Genomic DNA, 23,110 nt, shown 5'->3' on the forward strand with positions numbered 1-23,110 from the left:
GTGGTAGGATTTGAAATTGGGTTGTTTGATTTTTGAGTCAATGATGTTAAAAACTTTGTTGAATAAAAGGGAACTGTCAATTTATAAAGAACTGAATGAGCACTCCACTATTCAAAGAAGCACCAATGGAGAAGGTCAGTTCTTATGCAGAGATTCCAAGTCTGAGTTGGAGCATGTAACCTGGCTTTTTCTTCAGTGGTGACTTTTGAAGTTTAGGCTCATGTCATCTCTGGCCAGCTCATGGAAAAAATAATTTGGAAAAAGTGGCAAGTAAGATAACTGGTCTACTGAGAAGCCAGTCTCAGTGCCTTGGCTCAGAGAAGAGGAAAACCAAGACAAAGCATGGAAGATGGGTTTGTGTCTTTTAAAGTATGAAAACACTTTCCATAGTAATCAAGACTTTGTTGATGTCCTAGAATTTGACCAACCAGATTAATAGTACCAGTAGTTAAGAAAGGGTCAAGTTGAAGCAGTTCTGGTCAGATGGGGTTGAGTATTTCCTTCCCCTTATAGTCCATTGGATTGTTTTTTTAAAAGAATATTCTCAGGCTTGCCTTAAGATTAGTTCTAATAGTATTTCTTTGTCTCACTAATTTTTCTATGTCAATTAGCAAAAGCTGAAAGGACAAAAAGATCATGTACCTTTGATTAATTTCTAGAAAAATCTGGTTCAGGGCCAGAATCAGGAGGATGTATCTCAGGAGGTTATAACCCAACAGATTGCCAACAGGACTTGGGAATTAAAACAGTTTCCAAGATTTTACAGAGAACTGTCAGATGTGTACTTGTTGGCATTCCAATAGAATATTTATTCTACTGTTCAAATTCTCATTAACTCATCCTGTAATTAGAAAGAAGGCAAAAATGTTTTGATGAACCAAATAACACTATATAATTTTTACTGACATGACATGCAAATGCTTGTTTTTCAGATTCCTTTATTATCACTTCAGAGATTTTTAAAATTAAGCTTCCTTGTGTGCTTTGCCAGTCACAGAACCGAGTCATTGGTATCCAAAGCTAAACCTTGTCCAGATGCTAATGCTTTTGAATTAATGTAGATGAAAGAATTAATGTAGAAAGAATCCTCTCCCTGAACATGTCCCATGTATTGGGGATTGAACCCAGGGGCACTTAATCACTGAGTCACATTCTCACCTCTTTTTATTGATTTTGAGACAGAGATCTTTAAGTTGCTTTGGGGCCTCATTAAATTGCTGAGGTTGGTTTCAAATTTGCCATCTTCCCTGCCTCAGCCTCCACAGTTACTGGGATTATAGGCAGCTGTGCATTCAGTGCCCGGCAATATATAGATTTTTAAAAAATTTCTCTTAGTTTTCTAGTTTCCAAATATAAATATTTAGCCTTCTGTATCCCTTGGATTCAATCAATGCCAATTGAAAATATTTGGAAGAAACTTGCATTTATACTGAACATAGATTTTTTTCTTGTCATTCCCCAAACAGCACAATGTAACAACTACTTACATAGCATCTACATTACACTAGATATTATAAGTAATCTAAATATGTTTTAAAATATATAAAAGAATGTGTGTAGGTTATATGTAAATAATATGCCATTTAATTTGAGGGCATTGAGTATCCACAGATTTTAGTAACTTAAGGAGTCCTGGTGTCAATTCCCCACAGATATTGAGGGATGACTGTACTTAAATATACCTTCAAGAAATGCTCTGAGGATTTGATAATATTATGCATGTGAAAGAAAAACAATATTATCTTTCTCATTTCCTAAGTCTTAGGTGTTTTGTATGTCTTCAAAGTTAACACAAACTGAAGTTGTTGCTCCAGTATTAATCATTTAATAAGGATCTTATCTATTCTTCAGATTCAATATTTTCATGAAGATTAATAAAAATCTATTCATTTATTAATTCTACAGACATTTACTGTTTTAATTCATGTCAGAAACTGATTAGACACAGCAAAATCAAACACCTATTGTTGAAAAACTCACCAATGCTTTTCCCTCAAATACAAATACAAACAAGTAACTAAAATAAAATGGGATAATGCCATAATACTGATATAATCAGGATTTTAAGGGAATTAAGAAATAAATTAATGATATTTTGGAGGACTTTTCAGATGATACAAGATTTTTAACTAGGCATGAAAGATTGAGTAGGAGATTTTTAAGTAATACATCAAATGTCTTATCAAGATTTGAGATCAGGTGTCATCACAAAGGAAAGTTGAAATCGTTTATAATATTCACAATTTCACCATTCTATACTTTATTGCCTTCCACAGTCCTAATAACACCATAAAGTTTATATTTCTTCATGCTTTTCCTGTCCTCTTTTACCATTTATAATTCTTCATTTTTATCAAGGCTAACATGACTGAAAATTTAAAGTTATCTGCAAAGAGGAATTACATTACAAGGAAGATATGATGTTTTCATAATGCAAATTTGAAAGAGAAGGTCATAAACTCTTAATGACTGTCTTTGAAATATCACAGCAAGGGCATCTTTCACATGAAGAGAGGATTTCCAATCTCTGAAATGGCTGACTTGTAGAGAAGTGAAGCAGTTTACTCTCCAGCTCAGGGATTTCTAAATTTGAATGTATTTGCTAGTAAAGTGAGAAGTGGCGGGGAAACCACAAGGGTGCTAATTTTTTGTTTTGTCAATGAAGAACATCAAGCTTCCTTCCAAAAATTTACCATGTACTACCACCATCAATTCAATACAAGAAAGAGCATTATAAAGCCAAATTGCATGAAGGGTATGGTATTATTAAATGCAACCTTTGTGGTGACTTCATTTAATCATGAGTGAAACTTCTTATTTTCCTAATTTTTCAAGATTTGTGGTGGTGGTGGTAGTGGAAAGTCTCTCATGGACTGACTCTAATTTGGAGTCCAACATTTAGGATATTTATCTAAGAATTCTGATTGATATCTATGTTCTTTTCCATATCTACCAGGAAGGAAAAGAATATAGATATCAAGGACATTCATTAAAATCTATAAAACTATGTTAATTTTCTGTTATGAGACACTTGATATCTCCCTATTCCCTACAATAGTGGTTCTTAAACTTCTGCTTGATCATAATCAACTGGGAGCTTATTTAAAAAAAATATAGTTTGCTGAGTCCATCCTCAGATTGTTGACTCAATATTTCTGGAATGAGGCTCAAGAACGTGCATTTCTAATAAGTTGCCAGGTGATGCTAATACTTCTGGTCCCAGGACCCCAGTTTCCTCCATGATAAAGCCCAAATTCCTTACCAGGTCATATAAGGGTTAGAGTTAAGTTACTCTAATAGAAAGCCCCCCAATACAGAGGCTTAATTAATATTACAAACAATGGAAGAATTTTTTCCTGTAATGGTCTGAAACTGTTGCTCTGCCAGTTACATACTTATTACATTCTTTCTCATGGGTTCTGTTTCCATTTGCATGGTCCAAGTGAGATACCCTCCACATTTACATTCCAGCTAATAGGAAGGGGAGTGAGGAAGGTGATAGAAGTAGATTCGTGTGAAACCCATTACTTTCCTGACATTGTATTGGTGGAGACCAAGCTAAGAGTGTGATTTGCAGCATGGTGGCCATATATCTAGCTAAAACTTCAGGTGGAATATGTATTGGCAGATAGCCTCCACCACAAAGGCTGGTCAGCATTCTCGTGTGAATGAAGAGGAGTGTCATTTCTCATAGAGTAGTATGTCTTGGAAGAATAAAAACTGTCCAGATAACTCTACATGAACATAGATGTCCATGTGAAATTTTTCTTAATATCTTTTGCATAACACTATTACTGTATTTACTACATTTTATAATTAGTTATTTTATCCCATAGATATTTATGTATTTATGTCTCCATATCATTCCTCTATATTTTCTATTTAAAAAGTTGAATATTGTATCTAGTATAATTCTTGGTACATTGTACATGCCCAATAAATAAATAAATACATTTATTTATTAAATAAATTTAAATAAATGCATTGATTAGCTTCTATTGATAAAAGCAATTATTTACTTAGCTTGCAACACTCTGGTCTAATTTTTCCTTTTATTTCATGCTTTTGCTGAACATTTATCTATCACTAGTATTCTCTTCACTGCACTCTTCATATCTTTGTTTCTTAAAGTGTAGATTAGGGGGTTAAGGCTGGGTGTGACAATTGTGTAAAAGAGAGTAAAGAACTTTCCTTGCTCTTGGGATGTGGTATTCTGTGGCTTCATGTACATATAAATGATTGTTCCATAAAAAAGAGTTACTACTGTGAGGTGGGAACCACATGTATTTAGGACCTTTTTCCACCTTCCTGCTGATCTGATCCTCATCACAGCTCGAGTGATAACTCCATATGAAAAGAGAATTAGTGATAGAGGTACTAGAAGAAATACTACTCCAAGAGCAAAGACAACAATCTCAATTACTTTTGAATAGACACAAGCCATCTTGATCAATGCTGGCATTTCACAGAAAAAATTATCTACTTTCCGGTTCCCACATCTTGGCAACTTCAAAGTTAAGGAGCAAACAATTAAGGCACTGGCAAGGCCACCCAACCAGGAGGTCAGCACCATCTTTTGGCAAAGCTCAGGGTGCATTATTACTGTGTAGTGAAGAGGTTGACAGACAGCAGCATAGCGATCATAGGCCATCACAGCCAAGAGAAGACATTCTGTGGCTCCCAGGTCAAGGGCAAAGAAGAATTGGAGCACACACCCTCCATATGTAATAGATTTTTTGGGACCCCATAGATTTGCCAGCATCTGGGGGATAATGCTAGTTGTATAACAGAGGTCCAAAAAAGACAAATTAGATAAGAAGAAATACATGGGGGTATGAAGCTGGGTGTCTAGATAAGATACAAGGATGATGGCTGTGTTTCCTACCAGAGTCACAATATAGAAGATGAAGACAATCACAGAGATGATGCTCTCTAGCTGAGGTCGATCAGAAAACCCTAGAAGGATGAAGTCTGTTGTGGAACTTCCATTGCTTGTTTCCATTGTTCCTTATGAAAGCTAGGAGATAATATTATGGTAACCAAAAACAGAGTCAGCCTTAGGTAAAAACTGAAAATCTCTGACATTTGTCATAAGTATCCCCAACTTCCTTATATTCATGCATTTTTTCTATTTGTAACATCTCTTTTAATATTCAGTGCCCAGAGCCTTTCCATACTTAATTAAATCCAAAGTTGTTCTAACAATATGCTGAACTCAATCAGTGTATTCTAAATCACTGCAAAAGATTAGTATAAAATACCACCCATGGTTCTATGTATTTTAATTAAATAATGAAGCTATAAAGTGAATAATATAATTTAAGAGTAGAGTATATTTTGAGGATATTTTTCCTCCTAAATTATAACACTATCACTTCATTGTGATAAATCTTTCCCTTATCAAAGGAGTTGTGTTTGAGGTAAGAAGTAAAATAACATTTTCTTGGGATCAGCTCTACAATTTGGTAGCAGAATCACTTTCCAAATTTACTGCCTAACGTCTCATTCCAAGCATCATAATCACAATCACAACCAATCTCCTTCTCCCTATTTTTCCTACTCTCCAACATTTCAGGCTTTATAGTTATTGTATAAACTAGGCTGTTTTTTTGTTGGTGTATTTTTCGTTGCTAGAAAATAAAAATCTTTCTTATTATTAACCTTTACTTACATGTGCAGAGGCCATTTTTCAAATACTTTAATGCCTAATATTATACATTCAGAGAAATCTCATGGATTTGTTAGAGTTAAAAATTGAACTAATTCCAGAGCCATTTGTCCACCACAAACGTATAACAACACTTGTCATCAACTCTTATTCACCTGTTCATTCACAGAATTAGCCAGGCTGGTAATGGAAACAATTGATAATTCATAAAATAATGTGAGTAGTATTTGTCCTTATGGAATTTATCAATTACATGGTGGATCTTCTGGTTGTTTTGGAACACTTTATATAAAACTAACACTTTTGACTCTAAAAGGAGTACTTAAAAAGGATAAAGGTTCCATCAGTTTCACCATTTCTGAACTAAGTCTCATATCATTAAATAGTTGGAAATTTTAGTTACTAAATTAATTAAAAATATTTTTTTTCTGCCAATAATTCCTGACCATATGGTATCTTACCTATGTATATAGTGTCCTCATGGTCGTATAATAAAAATCTTAATTTGTTGCAGTTATATAACTAAGATGAAGATAAATTATTTTGAGTAAATCACTGTTATACAAACTTTAGATAGAACATGAAAATGTTGTAATCATGAAGAAACTGTTATTAGCAAGTTGTATGAGTTATAGATGTATTTTTAACTGTTATTAGCAAGTAGTATGACTTATAGATGTATTTTTTCTTAGAACAAAAGTATAAACTAATGAGTGTGCAGTTTTTCTGTAATAGGACATCTACCAAGTCAAACATAGTGCTTAAGGACACAAATTTTAAAGTCAAAGAGCCTGGCATCAAATCCCAGCTCCACTATTTGGAAACTATGTGTCCTTGGGAAATAATTTAGCTTGTCGGAATACAAAGTTGCTTATATGTGAAATTAATATAACAATATTCCCTTCCTTAATGAAAGGTTATAAATGTTAATATTTGTGAAAGTAGTTGGAAATGTGCTGGGTTTACATTTAATTCTAAAAAGACAAAATATACCCATGTCCCCCTACCTCCAAATAACTATTACTCTATCTACCCCTTACTGCCTTCATTTTTCACACTAGTGATTTTTATCATGATGCTCTAGAGCTAAACTGGAATGTTTTAAAATTTTTGTATGACTTCTTAAATGTACAAATACAATGATGTATACAGAAATATACAAAACCACCATATAATGTATACATTGGGTTGATAAACCTTAGGGACAAGAGGGTTTGATTTCCCTGAATGCTTTGATTACAAATTTCATTGGACTCTTGATCTCTTAAATTTGGGATAGTGTTCAAAATGCCATAAATTATAAAGTTGAAATGGACCTCAGAAGCTTCAAGCCCCCCTCCCCCCATAGGAGATCTTTCCACAGAAGATTCATACAACTTTTATTTGCATAACTTCAGTGATAGGAAAGGTCAGTTGCACATGGAACAGCCTCTTTCCTTCAGTCAGTGCCTCTTATTTACTTATGTTGAGCTCAAAATTTCCCTTTTGGCAACATCCAACTCTGGCTCTTCTTTATTCTGAAAGTAACACAAGTAGTCAATTCAACATAGCTTTGTAAAAAACTGTTTTGTTACAAAATAATAAATAAATACGATCAACTGACAAATAAAAAATAGAAAATGTGAACAGGTTTAGGTGAATAGTCTTGTAACAAGTGCCTAACTCAAGAAATAGAACTTTGCTACCAGGAGCTGTCTTTAACTTTTCCTGGTCATAATTCTTTCATATTTTCTGAACTATCCACTGTCCTGATGTTTATTACTAATTATCTCTTTGCATGGCTTATTAAAAATTGAATATGTCTTTTAAGTCTCTCTCTCTCTCTCTCTCTCTCTCTCTCTCTCTCTCTCTCTCTCTCTCTCGACTAAGTTGCTTTGGGGCCTCACTAAGCCTGGCTTTGAACTTGACCCAGGTAACCTGAGCCATTGGGACTGTAGGTGTGCACCACAATGCCCAGCTTTTTTTCTTTTAATGTTAGAATCTATTATCAAATATGTTTAGATAATAGATTCTAATATTAAAACCTTAGATTTCTATTACCAAAGCACATTTATCTGTTCCTAATGCTGCATGATCTTTAATTGCCAAGCTTTGCTGGTTATTCTCCACTGGACACTCATGGTTTAATCCAGTGCCTCAAATTATTATATTCAAAGTGAGCGTCATACTCCAGAAGTGCAACACTACTGAAGAAAACTGTGAACAGCTATGATCTGCATACATTTTCTAAAATATGCATTAGCTGCTTTTACCAGGTAGAAAACATGACTGGCTCTGCTTAAACTTTGGATAACATAAGGCACAAGGTATTCTTATTAGAAATGCTGCCAGGACAGGAATTATACTCTTCGTAATTTAATATTGTAAACTTGAATGCAGGACTCTTCATTTTTTTGCTTTTTACCATTTTCCATATTGATTTAAGCCTTGCTATCAAACTTTAGATATTATTTTAACTTCCATTTAAAATGAATGTGATATTAAGGATGAGACTTAGAACAATGAAACTGAAGAAACAGATACTAAAAAGAGACACAGTACATTTTAATAGAAACTCAGTTTTCATTTTTTCATGCTGTGGATGTACTTCACTGCCAAGTAGGATAATTTACATTTACTTAGTTCATTGAATTTCAAGATAAATGAACCAAGTATATTTAAATATAATATTGATGAACATAATATGAATAGAAAACTGCCTGAATATTTAAAAAATAATATATTAAAAATAATAATACATAATAAATGGATCATTTATAATTAAAGCAGAAGGTGAATTGCTGTAGTCATACCAATCCAAACAGAAAAGACAGTATCAAAAGAGTTAAGACCCCAGTCCCTGGATTCACTCCACCATGTTTTCACTCCATGGATGTCAGTCATTTCCTCATTGTGTGACTTGAACAAGCTCATCAACTTTTAAATTTCATTTTCCTCATTTGTAAAATAGTTATCCTACAGTATCTGCTTTGTAGGATGGTTTTGAGGAGGATAAAATGATAGACTAAGTATAAAATGTTTAGCACAATGCCTGATGCATGGAAAACATTCAAAAACTTCAAAATACACTAACTGCTCTTGTTGAATTTTAATGCTCTCTCTGAGAATGCATCAATATATTACTATCTCATATATGCCTTTCACAGTTTTGCTTTCACATCAGATGGAGGCCTACATTATCTAGGATCTGTCTTCTACCCCTTATCTTTTCCTGCATGTTCTGGTGGAGATATCAGAGAATACTTACCAGAAGCCAAAAAGATTAGATTATATACTTTCATGAGTGGAGAATTCTTAGCTGTCATGCTCTCATGTAGTCCTAATGCACCTATATTTTCATCATGATGATCCTTCATTGCATTAATAATTCAGAAAAACTTTTGTGGAGCATGTTACTGAAGCTCTGAAAAATTGGATTAACCAGTTTTTGTTTTTTGGTGTGCGTTTTTATACTGACACCAGTTTTTAAAATTTTTTTTAATAATACCACAATCTCATTTATATTTAAATGCAGTGGTTGAATTAAGATTTACAGGAAGTCTCTAATTCAAAGGACGGGGTAAAAATTAATTGTGGAACTGGTGGAAAGACTGATGAATTAGTTTTGGCCATATATATATTTTTGGATACTCAAAACCTTTTATTGTATACTCTTATTTACAGTAATAGAGTTTTGCCAAATTAAAGAAGAAGGGTACTTTGTTGGTTGATGAATCTAGGAATCTTTAACATGTAGTAGGGAAATATTTATCTATAATTCTGAAGGCCACTCTGTTGGTGAGGTTTAGACCTTGTGGGGATTGATGTCTCACAGAGGTGATTAGGAAATCCATGACTATTGTCATAGGTACATCCAAATAACAGTTTTATGAAAAATTCCCTTAAGACATTAAGCTTTACCTTTTCCTTTTCTTTTTAGATTTCTTCAAAGGAGATTAATTTCAGGGATGAATTTAATTATTTATATATTATATTAAACTTACATAGAAAATTAAAAATATAATGTAAACCATACTTACAATTAACTGAAATTTATTTTGTTTAATGAGTAAGATATAAATTACATTGGAGAACTTATGTTATTTAAATATTTATGGAATCATCATTAGTTCATGAATGAATTGAAAATAATACATTCAATAGCTCAGTGGTAGGGCACTTATCTAGTTTGTGGAAGGTTCTGGGTTCAATCCAGCACTGCAACACATAAAAGCCATGATCACTCTTTAGTCCACTTTTCAATTCAAGGACAGAAAATTTAGCAATAGCTTAGAGCCACTTATAGTCCTTTATACACTTCTTTTCTTCATACCCAACTCAGGAGAATCGTGATTTTGAATTGTGCGTTTCTTACACACTTGATTTAATAAATAAATAAATAAATACTAAACATGTTCACATTCAAATGTGAATGCCTAAATAATACTGTATTTTAAAGTTAAAGTGTTTTAAAACTCACACAAAAGATATCATACTTAGTGTATGTTCTTGGACTTTTATTTTTCACTTAACATTTTTTTCCTTCAACCTATTTAAAAATTTTATGTAGCATGGTTCATATTTCAATGTGTGAATACATTAGAATTATCTATTCATTTGTTGAGGGACATTTGTATTGACAATAATTTTTGGCTTGTTTGAAAGGTGCTATAATGAACAATTTTGTATATGTCTCTTGGGGCACACAGGCAAGAATGTCTTTGCATGTGTACCTAAGATAGGAATTGCTGGTTTATGGAATAAGTTAATAATAAACTTTATCAGTAATTTTTCTAAAAATGGTTTTATCAATTTGTCCTACATTCATTACATGTAAATTATTCCTCTATTTACAATTTCTCCAAAACATTTTTATTGTAACTTTTAAATTATTGCTAATTGAAATGGTATAAATGTTACCTAATTATGGTTCTGATTTTCATTTTTCTAATAACCAATAAGATTGCATATATCTTCTTTTAGTTATTTCAAGTGTAATTTTTCTTTTTTGACTAAACCTTTTTTTAGTAACTTCAAATAATTATTTCTCCTTTATTATGATGATATTTTGGACATCTTAACTCCAGATTATGCCAATTTTTATACTGTATCCTTTTCTTATTTATGGACATATTATACTTGTTTTTAATTCTCTGCTGGTCATGTGCCCTGCAAATATTTTCTCTCAGTTTGTTGCTTGAGTTTTTTTTTAAAGACAGAGAGAGAGAGAATTTTAATATTTATTTTTTAGTTTTCGGCAGACACAACATCTTTGTATGTGGTGCTGAGGATCCAACCCGGGCGAACCCGGGCCGCACGCATGCCAGGCGAGCGTGCTACCACTTGAGCCACATCCCCAGCCCCTGTTGCTTGAGTTTTGACTTTAAAACTTGTATTTCTTGCTGATCAGAAGTCTTAATTTTAATATTTAAGTTTTTTTCCCCTAAATTATGGTGTTAGGGATTAAAGGTAAGTACTCTACCCCTGAGCCACATCCTCAGTCTTTTATAAATTTTTATTTTGAGCCAGGGTCTTGCAGAGTTGACCAGGGTGACCTTGGGCTTAAAATTCTCCTGCCTCAGCCTCCCAAGTAGCTAGGTTAATAGGCATGCACCATTATGTCTGGTTGAAGAACATATTAATTTTTCCTTAGTGTCTTCTTTAAGCAATCTTTATAATCTGTGTTTTTTCTCTAAATTTTTAAAGCTCTACCAGTAATCTAATTAGTGCTCTCTGTACAGTGGGAGGTAAGAATTCAAATTTATTTTTCCTGTGGTTAACCAAATTACAAAGTAATTTATGAAAATATTTTTTCTTTTCACAGTAATGCCATATTACCTCTTTTGTATATCAAAGTTCTCTCCTTCCCATGTGTATGTGAGTTTATTGTGTACAATGGTATTTATCTGTGTCATATATTCTGCTCCATTGCTCAATTTGTCTTTTTATGCATTATCATCCTGTATCAGTTATGCATATTTACTGTGACTCTCAATATCTTGGAGGTCAGGGGACATCTCTTTAATGTTCTTCTTCACAAGTGTCTTGACATTCTTTACCCTTTGTTATTTACCTTGTTGACTTCAGTGAAAAAATTGAGTTGGATTGAATCTATAAATATCCTTGGGGGGAATTAACTTATTTATCAAGTAAATATTCCTACCCTTAGACATGAGATTAACTTCATTTATTGAGGTCTTCCATGGTATCTTTTAGCAAAATGTAATAATTTCCTATATATATATGTATGTATATAGAAAGTATATATTGTGAATATTTTGTAAGATTTGTTCCTAGAGTTTTTGTTTTTAAGTCTTGTGTCTTTTAAAAATACTTGTGTTTTCTAAATGGTTATATCTAGTTAATTAACAAATATATTATCTCACATAGTTATCATTTTAAAGTGAAAACACATAACATCTAGTCTTTTATTCTCAAGAATGCATTTCAAAAATAAAATGCTTCTCAAGTATGCAATATATATATCATCATTAATTGTAGTCATCTGGCTGTATAATAGATCTCTTGAAATTTATTCCTCCTATCTAACTGTAATTTTATTTTCTTTGGTCAACTTCAATCTTCCTGTGCCTGGACATTTGTATCCTTCTCTAGATTTTGAAAGTTTTCTGTCATTATCTCTTTGAATAAGCTTTAAATGCCTTCTTTAACTCCAATAACACATTTGCTCTACTAATGCTATCCCAAATTTCCTGTAGGTTTTCCTCAATTTTTCCTTTTCTTTGGACATATGTTTTCAAGTAGCCTGTCTTTGAGCTCACTCATTCTTTTTTGCCTAATCTATTCTTTCATTGATGTTTTTTTAGTGTAATTAAGTATACTTTTCAGCCCAGGGATTTCCTTTTGGTTCTTAAAAGTTATGTGAACATCTCTGTTAAGTTTCTGAGTTATTTCTATGTGTTTTTTGACGCTCATTGGATTTCCCTAAAATAGTGATTTTGAATTCTGGTCTGAGACTATGCATATATCAATTGCCATATGGTTGATTTCTGTGACATATTTTGTCAATTGTGTGAGGTCAAGTTTCCCTGAAAGTTTTTGAGTCTGGTTGGCACATGTTATTTGCATATTGAAGGATTAGGTGTTTATTTCACTCTTTGTAATTTGGCTTTATTTGTGCCTGTCCTTCCAGAAATCCTAAGCAGCTAGATTATTTTCTGTGAGTTGGTTGTCATTTGTGCTATTTTAGTTCTAGGTAGCACCCTAAGTCCAGGTTTGTCCTAAATACCCTGTTGGTTTGTTGTTGCTGTTTCAACACTAGAGGGCACTCTAAACACAGATTTGTCCCCAAACCCAGTTGCTCTGTTCAGAATAAAACTGAAGTGTCTAAAAATGGTAGTCTATTCTCAGGAGCCTCCACTTGGGCATGGGGTAAGCCCAGACGCTTAATACAGAATCACTGGCCTATGAACAGACCCCAGGATTTTGCCCTGCCCTGGACCTCTCTGTGGAAGAACAAGCATCTTGTTTGTGTTTCCCTTTCCCTCTCTATGTGAACTTTCTCTCTGTGTTGTGCTATTTGGGTTTGGAGGAAAGACAGGGTTGGAAGTTCCATGGCCACCAACACCACAGGCCTGGATGACAGTCCAAACTCAGCCCATTGAGACCAGTACAGCACAGGTGCAGGACCAAAGTTTATGCTGCTATTGGCCATTGCTCCTGGACTCATGGCCTTAGACCACTGCAACCAGCCATAGGTGGTGCTAGAAAGAGCAGGAGTTTGATCTACTGGGGCTGAGTGTCTCTCCTGGGTACAGGGTGACATCAGAGGCTCTGTCTACAGGGCCTGGGGATAGGAACTATTAGGATCTCTGTTAGTACTAAGCTACAGGTTCATATGCTGTTCCAGTATACATCAGGTGAAGTTTTGCTCCTTACTAGTTGGGGAAGGTGGTGGTAGAGGTAGTCATTTGGCTACCTGGCTATAATACATTTTCAGTGGCTCAGTCCTCCAGTAGTGACCTGAGACTCAGGGTAATGTGGCTCAGCACTGGGTTTCATCATGGTGTGCCTGATACTGGATTTCAAGTCTAAGGCCTGGGCTTAACTTCCTCTCCCTCCTCCAAGTGGAAGGCATCTCTCTCTAGCTGCTTGGAGTTGGGGAAGGGTTGATCTTGACAGCGACCCGAGCTGACTAGATGAACTGGGTTCAAAGGAGCTGACTGCAACATTAAACTAAGAAAATGGCAAAGAAATCATGCAACATATGGACATGGGTTTCTCAGATGGAGGGTGGGACTGCTCTGCAACCTCAAGTGTCCTCTTCTATGCTGGAAGGCAAGAGAGCGAGTGCACCCAGAATCACTCTCTTTATAGGGAAAAGACATTCGATAGAATATTCTACAACAAATAAGGCAGGGGATAAGGTTTCAAAGGGGGGTGCCAAATCTCTTTGAGTAACGCTCAAGTCCAGAGCTGAAGCACTTCTTTGCCGAGAAAAGGTGAAGGCCACTTACTTCGAAGTGTGATGCCAGTCCAATACCCACTTTACTCAAGGCTGAGAGGGGATGCTTCTCATGGAAAGGGCAGCCCCCACAGGTTGACCTGTGAAACTCCTTTCTTTCAGCTTTTTCAATACATCTTTTCTTGTTATTATGCTAAGACCAGGCATTGTGCTCTCTCTCATCTGGCTTTCTTAATTCTTGTGAAGATAGTTTGGTGCATAAATATCAACTTAAATTTGTATCTCTTTAGGACAGATGATCATTGGGAATCTTACTAGGTGCCCCTCTCCCCCATTTAAAAAAGTTTTGCAGACAATTCCATTATATATCATCTTTAAAACTGACATGGGAATAAGTCTTTTATAAGAAGTGAAGTTCAGCTCACTACATGTTTTCACCTTCATAGACATATTTGCCTCAAATATGAGTAAAGGATATTATCAGAGCATAATTTCCTGATTTTTAAATCCATTGATGCTATACATTGATTTCATTATGGATCAACAACTAATACTGATAACATATTCTGTAACAAAATAAAAACTTCTTTAAGTTAGATGGAAATATCTATTGAATCTTCTAATGACACTATCTCTAAGATCTGTTAGTGATGCTTTTCTCTTGCTTCTTGTGGTACCTCCAGCATGGGTTATAGTTGCTGCTACATATTAAACTCTCATTTACTATTTGTTGAAGGCTGTAATTAAATGTTTACTAATACTGAAATCAATTTTGCTAAACCTAGTCATGCATGTATTAGAATGTATATTTCACATATGTAAATTGTTATGTCTAGTTTTCATAAAATGAAAAGAAGTACAGTGAAGGAATTTGATCAAACATGAAGTTTTTCTTAGAATTCATCTATTAATAGAGTTCACTATTCTATTTTTTTGGTGCTAGGGATTGAACCCAGGGGCAATTAACCACTGAGCCAATCCCAAGCCATTTTTAATATTTTATTTAGAGATAGTGTCTTGCTGAGTTCTTAGCACCTCAGTTTTGCTGAGGCTGGCTTTGAACCCGGGATCCTCCTACCTCAGCCTCTTGAGCTATTGGGATTATAGGTATATGCCACAGCACCCAGCTAGATTTCACTATTTTACTTTAAAACCATTTGGATAAAGAATCAGTTAAAAGTTCATAACATAATTAATGAAATTCATGTTGGCAAATTATAATTGTGCTTGTTTTCTCAGATTAGCCACTAACCCAGTAAAATGACATATGATTCTATTAAGTACAGAAAGTCATTAATCTCACTTTTATGCCTTATAGATATGTCTAGAGATATTTCACATATAGGTGAGATGATTCAGTATTTGCTTTTCTGTGTCTGACTTATTTCACCTAATATAATAATGTCCTCCAGTTTCATTCATGTTGTTGCAAATGATAGGATTGCCTTCTATTTTTTAAGTTTGTATATTATTCCATTGTGCATAGGTACCACATTTTCTTCATCTATTTATACATTGATGGACTGTTGATTTCATGCTTGACTGTCATGAATAGTGCTGAAATAAACATGGAGATGTAAATATCTCTTTGCCACACTAATATTATAACTATAAAATGTTCTGTGTAAGTTTTATGATAAAAAGTAAAAAGTCAAAGCATACCACAGGAGAAAATCACTTTATCACAAAGGAAGAAAGTAACAAAGGAACTACAAAATAAATAAATAAATAAATAAATATATATAAATATAACTATAATGCACTAATTTTAAAATAAATGAAAGAAAGACCTATAGAGTGTGTGTGTGTGTATAAAACTGGAATGCGTTGTGATACATTCATATTTGCACAGCATACTTTGGTCAACTTTATTCTCCATTTCTTACCCTTTCTCTCCCCTTCTTCCTTTCCCTGGTTCCCTGCTTCTACTTTACTCCTCTCCCTTATATTTTCATTAGATTTCCATTTTCTATTCATTTTTTCTTTCAAACTTCCACACATGAGAGAAAACATTTGATCCTTTCTCAGTGGGGCTAATTTCACACAGCATGATGTTCTCCAGTAAATGACATATTTTCATTTTTTTGTGCATATAAGTCATATTTTCTTTATCCATTCATCTATTGATGGGTACCTAGGTTGGTTCTATAACTTGGCTATTGTGGATTGTGCTGCTATAAATATTGGTAATATCAGCTGGGCATGGTGGTGCATGCCTGTAATCTCAGCAGTTTTGGAGGCTGAAACAGGAGAATTGCAAGTTCAAAGCCAGCCTCAGCAAAAGCAAGGTGCTAAGCAACTCAGTAAGACCCTTGTCTCTAGATAAAATACAAAATAGGGCTGGGGATGTGGCTCAGTGGTCAAGTGCCCCTAAGTTCAATCCTCAGTACCAAAAAAAAGTAATATCACTATACTATGCTGATTTTAGTTGTTCGACAAATAATGAAGTGTGGGATAGCTGGGTCATATGGTGGTTCTGAAAGGGGACAAATAGATGAGGATGGTGGGAACATGAGGTTAAGAGGATAATTCTATAAAATGAACCCATTGTACTGACTCGCCATAAGCTTTCTTTGTCAAAAAGCAATCTGCCACCAACAATAAAAATTAAAAAAAAAAAAAGCAATCTGCCTTCAGCCTTGCCTGGCCTGAGGGGACAGGAACTGTCACATTCCTCAACACACTGAGGCAGGGGATGAAGTCAGGGAGTCAGTGTAGATAATGAATGATGGGGGTCGAGAGAGAATGGCTGGTTATCATTGGCTTGCTAACAGCTAACCTCTGGGATCACACTTCCCAGCTCAATGGGTTGCTAACACCCCAGCATAAGTGATTGCCCTCTGTGATATTCTTTCCTGCCCTTAGACATATCTACAGAGTAGAAAGAGGGGGTAGAGGATTCTTGGGGTCTATAAAAGGACAAGACACTCTTATTTCCATGGGTACCTAGATCTGAGTCCCCTTATTTTTGGAAAGGTCTTTTGCTTCTGTCTCTTAAATAAAACTTGCTTTATATGCTTGCCTCTGTGTTTCTTAGGTGTTTAATCTTCAACACTGAGGGAATGAGGAGAGTTTCCTGATCTTTAAGACCCATATCAGTTCCATTCCTAGTCTTTATTTTTGGTTGAAGATATAGTTTATTTATTTATTTATTTATTTTTGTTTGCTCTCTTGCTTGCTTTTCTTTTTTTAAAATTTTTATTGTTGGTTGTTCAAAACATTACATAGTTCTTGACATATCATATTTCACACTTTGATTCAAGTGGGTTATGAACTCCCATTTTTACCCCGTATACAGATTGCAGAATCACATCAGTTACACATCCACTGATTTACATATTGCCATACTAGTGTCTGTTGTATTCTGCTGCCTTTCCTATCCTCTACTATCCCCCCTTCCCTCCCCTCCCCTCCCCTCTTCTCTCTCTAACCCATCTACTGTAATTCATTTCTCCCCCTTGTTTTTTTCCCTTTCCCCTCACTTCTTCTTGTATGTAATTTTGTATAACCTTGAGGGTCTCCTTCCATTTTCATGCAATTTCCCTTCTCTCTCCCTTTCCCTCCCACCTCTCATCCCTGTTTAATGTTAATCTTCTTCTCATGCTCTTCCTCCCTACTCTGTTCTTAGTTACTCTCCTTATATCAAAGAAGACATTTGGCATTTGTTTTTCAGGGATTGGCTAGCTTCACTTAGCATAATCTGCACTAATGCCATCCATTTCCCTGCAAATTCTATGATTTTGTCATTTTTTAATGCAGAGTAATACTCCATTGTGTATAAATACCACATTTTTTTTTATCCATTCGTCTATTGAAGGGCATCTGGGTTGGTTCCACAGTCTAGCTATTGTGAATTGTGCTGCTATGAATATCGATGTAGCAGTGTCCCTGTAGCATGCTCTTTTTAGGTCTTTAGGGAATAGACCGAGAAGGGGAATAGCTGGGTCAAATGGTGGTTCCATTCCCAGCTTTCCAAGAAATCTCCATACTGCTTTCCAAATTAGCTGCACCAATTTGCAGTCCCACCAGCAATGTACAAGTGTACCCTTTTCCCCACATCCTCGCCAGCACTTGTTGTTGTTTGACTTCATAATGGCTGCCAATCTTATTGGAGTGAGATGGTATCTTAGGGTGGTTTTGATTTGCATTTCTCTGACTGCTAGAGATGGTGAGCATTTTTTCATGTACTTGTTGATTGATTGTATGTCCTCCTCTGAGAAGTGTCTGTTCAGGTCCTTGGCCCATTTGTTGATTGGGTTATTTGTTTTCTTATTGTTTAATTTTTTGAGTTCTTTGTATACTCTGGATATTAGGGCTCTATCTGAAGTGTGAGGAGTAAAGATTTGTTCCCAGGATGTAGGCTCCCTATTTACCTCTCTTATTGTTTCTTTGGCTGAGAAAAAACTTTTTAGTTTGAGTAAGTCCCATTTGTTGATTCTAGTTATTAACTCTTGTGCTATGGGTGTCGTATTGAGGAATTTGGAGCCCGACCCCACAGTATGTAGATCGTAGCCAACTTTTTCTTCTATCAGACGCCGTGTCTCTGATTTGATATCAAGCTTCTTGATCCATTTTGAGTTAACTTTTGTGCATGGCGAGAGAAAGGGATTCAGTTTCATTTTGTTGCATATGGATTTCCAGTTTTCCCAGCACCATTTGTTGAAGATGCTATCCTTCCTCCATTGCATGCTTTTAGCCCCTTTATCAAATATAAGATAGTTGTAGTTTTGTGGATTGGTTTCTGTGTCCTCTATTCTGTACCATTGGTCCACCCGCCTGTTTTGGTACCAGTACCATGCTGTTTTTGTTACTATTGCTGTGTAGTATAGTTTGAAGTCTGGTATCGCTATACCGCCTGATTCACACTTCCTGCTTAGCATTGTTTTTGCTATTCTGGGTCTTTTATTTTTCCATATGAATTTCATGATTGCTTTCTCTATTTCTACAAGAAATGCCGTTGGGATTTTGATTGGCATTGCATTAAACCTATAGAGAACTTTTGGTAATATCGCCATTTTGATGATGTTAGTTCTGCCTATCCATGAACAGGGTATATTTTTCCATCTTCTAAGATCTTCTTCTATTTCTCTCTTTAGGGTTCTGTAGTTTTCATTGTATAAGTCTTTCACCTCTTTTGTTAGGTTGATTCCCAAGTATTTTATTTTTTTTTTGAGGATATTGTGAATGGAGTGGTTGTCCTCATTTCCATTTCAGAGGATTTGTCGCTGATATACAGGAATGCCTTTGATTTATATGTGTTGATTTTATATCCTGCCACTTTGCTGAATTCATTTATTAGCTCTAATAGTTTCTTGTAGACCCTTTTGGGTCTGCTAGGTATAGAATCATGTCTTCTGCAAATAATGATAATTTAAGTTCTTCTTTTCCTATTTTTATGCCTTTAATTTCTTTCATCTGTCTAATTGCTCTGGCCAGTGTTTCGAGAACTATGTTGAACAGAAGTGGTGAGAGAGGGCATCCCTGTCTTGTTGCAGATTTTAGAGGGAATGCCTTCAATTTTTCTCCGTTCATAATGATGCTAGCCTGAGGCTTAGCATAGATAGCTTTTACAATATTGAGGTATGTTGCTGGGTCGGGCGGCTGCTGTGCTCCTCCTCCAATTGGGGTGACGTGTCTACCATGCCTGCGGACCCCTGGGCCTGTTCTGCCGGTCGGTTGCAGGTCTGCCTACCTTGCAGGCGCGGGCGGCGGCTCTGCTCTGCCCTTACTCCAATTGGGGTGACGTGTCTACCACGCCGGCTAGTCGCTGGGCTTATTCCGGGCGCGGGAGGCGGCTGTGCTCTGCCCCTACTCCAAATGGGGTGACGTGTCTGCTGCGCCTGCAGGCCGCTGGGCCTGTTTCCCTGGTCGGTCGCAGGTCTGCCTACCTTGCAGGCGCAGGTGGCGGCTCTGCTGTGCCCCTACTCCAATTGGGGTGACGTGTGTACCATGCCGGCCGGCCGCTGGGCCTGTTCTGCCGGTCGGTCGCAGTTCTGCCTACCTTGCGGACACGGGCGGCGGCTCTGCTCTGCCCCTACTCCAAATGGGGTGACGTGTCTGCCGCGCCGGTGGGCCACTGGGCCTGTCCCGGGCGCGGGCGGTGGCTCTGCTCTGCCCCTCTGGCTTGATGACAAAGTGAGACTCGGGTGTTTGTGACTCACTTTCTTTACCAGGAGACCCACTGTTTCTGTCGCCGCTGGTATCGATGAAGTTCTCTCCTCCGCCGCTTTCTGATGACATCAGATCTCTGCCATGTTGGTATCCCATGCGAATGGCAGCATTTCGTTCCCTTTGCCAGGTGACCAAAGCAACGGGTGAGTCCTGACCGGCCCTCACAAGCCCCGTCTCAATCCTGTTGCCACTGCCTATGAAGGCTCAGTTGGTATTTACCTCCACAGTATTCAGGAGGACCCGGACCGAGAAGCAGTTTCCGCAGGTTCTTTAGCCCTGGGCCAGAGCAGTTCTGGGAGCCGGAATTCGGCCGCTCCGGGCTCGGTGTATGTTCTGATAGGAGCAGGCTCCAAGAAGCAGTTTCTGTGGGTTCTTTAGCACAGAGCCTGAGTAATTTGTCTGCGAGACGCAGGCGAATGGCAGCCTGAAATGACCTGTTCTGTGGCTGAATGAGCTGCGATCAGTCGAAAACAGGGATGGTGACATCAGCTCTCCAAGATGGTGGCCGCTGGCTTCCTCTGTGGTCTGACCGGTGTGGAGAACCGAATTGGACCGTTTCCTTTCCCCGTCTCAAACCCAGAATTCAGCACTGATCACGGTAATTGCACAGCTGGCAGAAGCCCGCAGAATCCGCAGTGCTGTATTTTTGCGTTGCTGTCTCATCGTTTCCCAGCGCGCGCCGAGCCGCGGGGCGATTTGCTGAATAAGCAGCGTGACCCTCCGTGCGGACAAATCTCTCACGTTTGAGCCCCCGTAGCTGATCCTCGTGCGATGGAAATCCTTCCTCTAGGTTTTGGAGCACCCCAATTTTGCTGGAACTTCCTAACAAGATAGCTTTTAGCCATTCTAACTCATCATTCTCCCACACAGTGATGCGGTACATGGGGATGATGCACTCCCTTCGCCGCCATCTTCCCCTCGAAGTAGTTTATTTTCCAGCACAGAAAAATAAAGTAAAAAATGATGGACAAACAGAAAATCACTAAATTTTTGTTTTGTGAATTAAGAGCATAGAGCTCCTTCCCCCAGATTACTAAGTACTACCACTATCATTCAATATGAGAAAGAATATTATAAAATCCAAGTGCCTAAAAGGAATAGATCACCAAATAACTAGAGTACACCAAGGAAGCCTACAGCACGTGTTAACAGTACTTTGTCACAGCCAAACCTAACAGACCCCACTGTCATCTTTTGGAGGACATTCTTCCTCATTTTTGCTTCTCTTATATTCTCCTTTTTCTTTCTCCACCCCACTCTTGATAATACTACTTCATCTCTGAGCCCCTTTTCTCTCTTTTTCCCAGGTAGAATACAGAATTAAATCCTCTTCAATATTTATCATACTTTTCAATAAAAAAATAAAAGGAATAGATCAAAGAACAATATTTTATTTTTTATTTTTCAAAATTATTTTTTATTGATTATATTATTTTTTAAATACATGATAACAGTGGAATGCATTACAATCCTTATTTCACATATAGAGCACAATTTTTCATATCTCTGTATATAAAGTATGTTCATGCCAATTTATGCAATTATAGATGTACTTTTTTTGCATTACAATTCTTAATACACATATATACCACAATTTTTCATATCTGTTTGTATATAAGGTATGTTGACAACCAATTCAAGTCTTCATTCATGTACTTTGTATAATGATGACCATCACATTCCACCATCCTTGCTAATCCCCTTCCCCCTCCCTTTCCCTCCCATTCCTATTCCCTATCTAGAATTAATCTAATCCTCCCATGAAAGAGCAATATTTTATACTGATTTACTTTAATCTTAAGTAAAATTTTTATTTTCTTCATTTCTCCATACTGGTGATAAGAATTTATTATGAACTGTATCTGACCTGGAATCTTGCAAACTACTTATCAGGTCATAAAAGTATTAGAGCTAAGTTACTCCAACAGAAAAAAACCCAAATACAGAGGTTTAATTAATATTAAACATAATGGAAAAATTTTTTCCTGAAATGCTCTGGAGGCATTGCTCTGCCAGTGGGTTACTATATATTTTCTCTTATGGTTCTGTTCCCATTTTATTGGTCTAAGTGAGGTAGCTTCCACATTCATATTCCAGATAATAGGAAGGGAAGTGAGCAAGGTGAGCTCAAATAGGTTCATATAAAATAAGTTGATCCAGAAGTTGTACCCATAACTTTCCTGGCATTGTTTTCATGGAAGCCAAACTAAGAAGTGCGATTTACAGCATGGTGGCCATATGTCCAGATAAAACTCGAGGTCAAAGGTAGAACATATATTGGTAGATATTCTACCACAAAAGCTCCTCAGGCACTGTCATGTGAATGAAGGGGAGTATCACATTCTATTACTTTTCTTAAAGTAGTGTGTCTGGTAAGAAAGAAAACATTGTCTAATATAATTCTACATTAACATAGATGTACATGTGAAAATTTTCCTTACAACTATTTACAAATATCTTAACTGTATTTACTACATTTCATAATTGTTTGACAATGGTTCTTGATTTGACTTGAAGTTTTATATACATTCATTGTATTGTATTTATGTATTTGTATTTCCTTATTCCTACTTCCCATTTATTTACCATGTTAAATACTTAACCTAGTAAAATTCTTGGTAAATGATGAGTACCTATTTTGTGGTCTTTTATTTTTGGGTACAGGGATTGAATTCAGGGCACTTGACCACTGAGCCACATCCCCATCCCTGTTTTGTATTTTATTTAGAGACAGGGTCTCACTGAGTTGCTTAACACCTTGCTTTTGCTGAGGCTGGATTTGAACTCAGGATCCTACTGCCTCAGCCTCCTGAACCACTGGGATTATAGCTGTGTACCACCGTGCCTGACTTAGATGGTCTTTAAAT

General features: G+C 36.3%; 1 protein-coding gene across 1 annotated transcript; it reads right to left on the minus strand.

Annotated features, from left to right (window-relative positions):
• Window positions 1-479: 479 nt before the first annotated feature.
• On the minus strand, window positions 480-5,002 carry LOC124103252 (olfactory receptor 2W1-like). The gene is made up of 2 exons (XM_046459759.1): window positions 4,070-5,002; window positions 480-506 (listed from the first exon to the last, which is right to left on the minus strand). Exons 1-2 carry the CDS (start codon window positions 5,000-5,002, stop codon window positions 480-482), a joined length of 960 nt encoding a protein of 319 aa, XP_046315715.1.
• Between the last annotated feature and the right edge of the window lie 18,108 nt (window positions 5,003-23,110).

This window comes from Marmota monax, unplaced genomic scaffold (genome assembly GCF_021218885.2).
Source record: "Marmota monax isolate L192 unplaced genomic scaffold, Marmota_monax_Labrador192_F-V1.1 WCK01_AAM20220418_F8-fsc00280, whole genome shotgun sequence".
NCBI lineage: Eukaryota > Metazoa > Chordata > Mammalia > Rodentia > Sciuridae > Marmota > Marmota monax.